General features: G+C 42.1%; 1 protein-coding gene across 1 annotated transcript; it reads right to left on the bottom strand.

The window, feature by feature from the left end:
* Window positions 1–624: 624 nt before the first annotated feature.
* On the bottom strand, window positions 625–3749 carry KCNE4 (potassium voltage-gated channel subfamily E regulatory subunit 4). Its single transcript, XM_054207579.1, has 2 exons — window positions 3668–3749; window positions 625–3241 (listed from the first exon to the last, which is right to left on the bottom strand). The coding sequence occupies exon 2, from the start codon at window positions 3213–3215 to the stop codon at window positions 2724–2726; it is 492 nt and encodes a 163-aa protein (XP_054063554.1). The 5' UTR covers window positions 3216–3241; window positions 3668–3749; the 3' UTR covers window positions 625–2723.
* Between the last annotated feature and the right edge of the window lie 619 nt (window positions 3750–4368).

Genomic DNA, 4368 nt, shown 5'->3' with positions numbered 1-4368 from the left:
TATGGAAGTGCAAAGTTGCCTCTAAACGCTTCCACCCTGCGTTGGGAGCCAGAATCCCGAAACCTCCCCTTATCCCTAATGCTGGAAATGACAGAGCAGCAATGAGACCCAGGGTCAGAGCTTGTGACCAAGCCAGCTACGTACCATGGCCAAGTACTGGAAATCCAGTGGGAGCAGAGACCTGTGTCAGATATTTGCCCGTAACCTCAACTCACCCTCTTTGCTACAATGCAAATTTAAAACCGAAACTCAAAATGCAGACTTTTCAAGAGGCTGAATAAACATCGAAAAAGCTTTCGTAGCATCTTGTCAGTTTTGCCAGCCTCTCCAATGGCTCGCCAGCACCGCCAGCTCTTCGCAGGAGGACTCAGGGCATCCCTGCACCCCACCTGCACGTGGGCAGGAGCCCAGCGCAAGGAAGTTGCCCAGTGCCCCGAAGAGCCAGTACGGACCCAAGGCGGATCCCGAGCGCCTGGCTCAGCCCGCAACGCTGCGGTACTGTCAAACACAAGGAATCATTTCAAAGAGAAGCTAAGAAAAGGATCCTGTAGAAATTTTGCACAGTCCCGTTACTGGAAATCTGTTTGACGTAGTGAACCAACATGGAAACTTTTCCAGGAAACGTGTTTCTTTATTTAAATAAAAATTAGTGCCAGTAGAAACAATAAACTTTAAATACATGAGACAATTATATACAACTCAAAGTTAGGAATTATATACATCAGGTTTTTTACAGATACAAATACATTTATACCAAAAGTAAAAGGACGAAGGAGAAAGCAATGGAAAATGTGACAACTCGCGCATGTCAGTCTCATTTGGAAAGTTTCAGGATTCAAGTGATTCCAGGCAAAGTGCCAAACTTAATTTGGCTTCTTTCAAACTTAAAACAGCCCCTTTTGGAATAAATCTACCAAAAAGCTTTATATGGTCTGATCCAAAGTTCACTGAAGTCGATGGAAAAACCCCCACCGCCTTCAGTCTGAACTGGATCAGGCCCTTTCTGAGCACAACGGGGCCTTTGTTCTGCGGAGTTGAGAGAGAGACAGTGGTACCTCTGCAGGCTACATCACGTTGGATTAACCCCCCAAAGCCAAAACCAGAGTTCTCCCCTCCAAACGGCAGAAGCACACAGCAGACTCGCCTCGGCTCATTTCTGCTGCTCAGCGTTCCTATTTTTCAGGCTGTCTCTCAAGCTCTAATGCCAGTGGATAAATCACAGAGCTATTTTAGCGCAGGAAATATGTGGAGACATTTTGCAAACATTTTGCTGTGCAATGCTTTAGAGTCAGGCTCTTTAGCCCTCATAGTTCAGAACTAATCCAAACATTATAATAAGTTATTATAAAATATAAGGTATGATCGAAACAATCATACATCGCTACAATATTAACATTACTTCTTTTAACAGTGCAATAATTTAGTAACTAATTTCATGAACATTTGAACAATTGTTGAACGTGAACATTTGAAAAAAATCACAGTACCATTAAATTAGGGGGGGAAGATTGTGGTGGTTTTAAAAACTAGTTACTAATGACTTTATAGAATTGCATGTGTCACATGCGAGCTGATAAAAAAAAAAAAAGATGTAATGCAATGTTTATCTACACTGGCTTAAACAGAGCCAAATGCCAGATTCTTTACTGATGTAAATGGGTACAGTTTTACTGACCTCAAACGGAGAATTTAACTCCAACAGAGAAGCACAAAATCTAGTGCATGTCCCCTGAAGTCTGGAGGACTCAGCTGGTGACTTCAGCGGGGCCAGAATTTCACCCTTGCTAGGTTAAATTCTATTCTGAATTCCACCTATTTTTCAAGGGGGTGTAACAGAGCAGCATTTGTTCAAGCCTTTCTACATCTTACACCTTGTAACAAAGATCTTTTAATGTCTTTTTTTAACTTACAGATCTTTGCCTTTAGTGAGCAAACGTACATGTCTTTAAAAAAATACAAAAGCAAAAAATAAAACTACTTTTCCCGATAGTAACTCAGTCAAAGACTGGATTGCAGCAGAAATTAGTGAACCTGACCCAGCCGGTACAGGTACAACTTAAGCAAAGATAGATATAGTGGCATGGGTCTGAAATTGGGCTTTACAAACCTCCTGGAAATTCCTTGCCTCTTTTTTTTTTTTTTTCTTTTTTTTTCTTTCATTCTTTCTTTGCCTAAAGTCAGTCTCCAGCCGTGCTGCAATCCCCCTTCAACTACAGCATCGACAAATTTTCAGCTTTTGAGGCCTCATTGAGCAAATGTGCTGTTGGCTATGGTTTGTTATAAGAAAAACACAGTAAAAGTACTTCTAGCCTACCACAGTTTTGCGTGAATGAGCACTGCCCATCATCTTTAACAACCAGGCACTTGCGTTAGGGAACTTCCCCAAACATTTCCCAGATATTTGCAGAATTCTGAAATATGCAGAGACATGCCAGTAATAGTTACCTCGTTAGAAAATATATATATATATATTCTCCTTGTTCTTAGCTCTTATGATAAGAAATAATAATGGAAAAAGTAAAATTAAGCATCCCAATTACGTGCAAGTTACACTTTGGTGTTGGGTACTGCTTCCTTGTCCTGCCAGCTCTCAGGAACGCCTCAGGCCCGGGGGGCACAGATACCTGTTGAGAGTTCATTGGAGAGCAGGAAAGTAGAACCACAAGTTCTTAGTGGGAGCTCCACTCACGCTTTGGCAGCTGATCAAGGGAGCCCTGCAAGTGCTAGGAGTTCTTGTGGATGTTTTCTGCAGATCCCTCACTGCTCTCATTGAGGAGCGTTTCTGACACTTCCCCCAGTTCAGCATCCAGCACTTCCTCCTGGATGGTGAAGTGCACGTCTGGGGAGGAGGATTCGGAGCTCACACTGCTGCCTTCCATTGAGCAGATGGCACAGGACAGAGATGGCACCATGCTCTCCTGCAGCATGTTCAGCATCATGGGGATCTGGACAGATTTCAGCCCCGATATGGTTGGTAGAGGCTTCACAGCTTCCCCCCATTCTCTCTCCTCGTCTTTGTAGAGCAGAAGCAAATTGGATGACTTCTCTTTTCTTTTGGATTTCATGTAGCCCAGCATTATCCCTATCAGGAAGATCCCGTAGAAAGACATCACAATCAGAATGTAAAAATACTCGTTGCTGCTGTTCTTCTCCGTGTTGCGGGATTCAGCATCAAGCATGGCTTGGGTCATGTTCGCATGGTCCATTTTCAGCATGGAAAGTGTTTTCCCACAGCTAAAGCCTGGAGGAGAATGTGTATGTATACACAAGATCAAACTTCAGATCAAAGACGTAAAAGAAACATCTGAAAATAGATACCCCCAAACTATTCCCTGCTACTCGTAATTTGTAAGCTTGCAGGACACACTGATTGAAGCTTGCAGTTTATCATGCTTCTGCATTAATATTGTAACTGAGTGAACTGTTATTTAGATACGGAAAACGTTAGAGGAAAGAAAATATGTAATATTAAATCACGTTGAGTTCTATGCTGAATTATAAAACCCCCAATCCACATGATTAAAGAAAGAAAACTATATAGAAATATTCTGCCAGGCACTTAAACATAGGTTTTTTTGCTACTTGACCATGTTTCCATAGCAGGGGGGGAAAGTCAGAAGTATTATTTTATTCAATGGTGCAGGAAAAAAATCAAAAAGCAACTTACGTTGGTATGCAAATAATTCCTCCTTTTGCAAAGCTCAAGAGACCTTTCCTCTACCAAATGCCGGGTGTTCTGAAAACTTTCCTCTGCTGCAGTTGGAATAAATAGCTCTCAAGAAATGTTTCATCACGTGTTTTAGAGGCACAGTTTATAATAGTTTTGTGTTGGAGTCAACAGATGAACTTGAAGGATTGCAGTTCAACCCACTGAACTCTTAACAGCTGTGAAAAGAAAAAGAGTTGGGAATTCAGATTTTACTCTTTCCTAACCAGTTCAGCACAGGTTCTTTCAGCTTGTGAATCTGTTCCTTTCACTGCCATCCCAATTGCTATATCTGACCTGTTACCCTGAGGGCCGCTGTGCAGAATGCAAAACCTGCAAACCACTATTCTGTGTCTGTCATAAAATATAGAAAAATATACATGTGAATTTTATAGTAGACACTATCAAGTTATTTACATGCCTGCTATACACAGTTTTCCCAGAAGAGATGGTGAGAAAACAGGTTATTTTCTTTCCTGGCACTAGTGACAAAACTTCATAAAGTGTGTGCAAAACAAAGTGGTGACTTTCAACTGGTGCTGCAGCTCCACTTTGCCACAAGGTGTGGGGCTGTGGAGAACTGGTCCCTGGGTCTCAAGTGAGTTTTGGATAGAGGGGTACTGGTGCCACCTCACTTCAGCCATCAAAACGGCAGCTATGGG

This window comes from Rissa tridactyla, chromosome 6 (assembly GCF_028500815.1).
Source record: "Rissa tridactyla isolate bRisTri1 chromosome 6, bRisTri1.patW.cur.20221130, whole genome shotgun sequence".
Classification (NCBI taxonomy): domain Eukaryota; kingdom Metazoa; phylum Chordata; class Aves; order Charadriiformes; family Laridae; genus Rissa; species Rissa tridactyla.
The sequence above is the reverse complement of the archived record's forward strand: the minus strand, read 5'-3'. Positions and strand labels throughout refer to the sequence as shown.

Coding starts and splice junctions, on each gene's coding strand:
- KCNE4 (XM_054207579.1), bottom strand. CDS start 3,215: ATGCTGAAAATGGACCATGCGAACATGACCCAAGCCATGCTTGATGCT.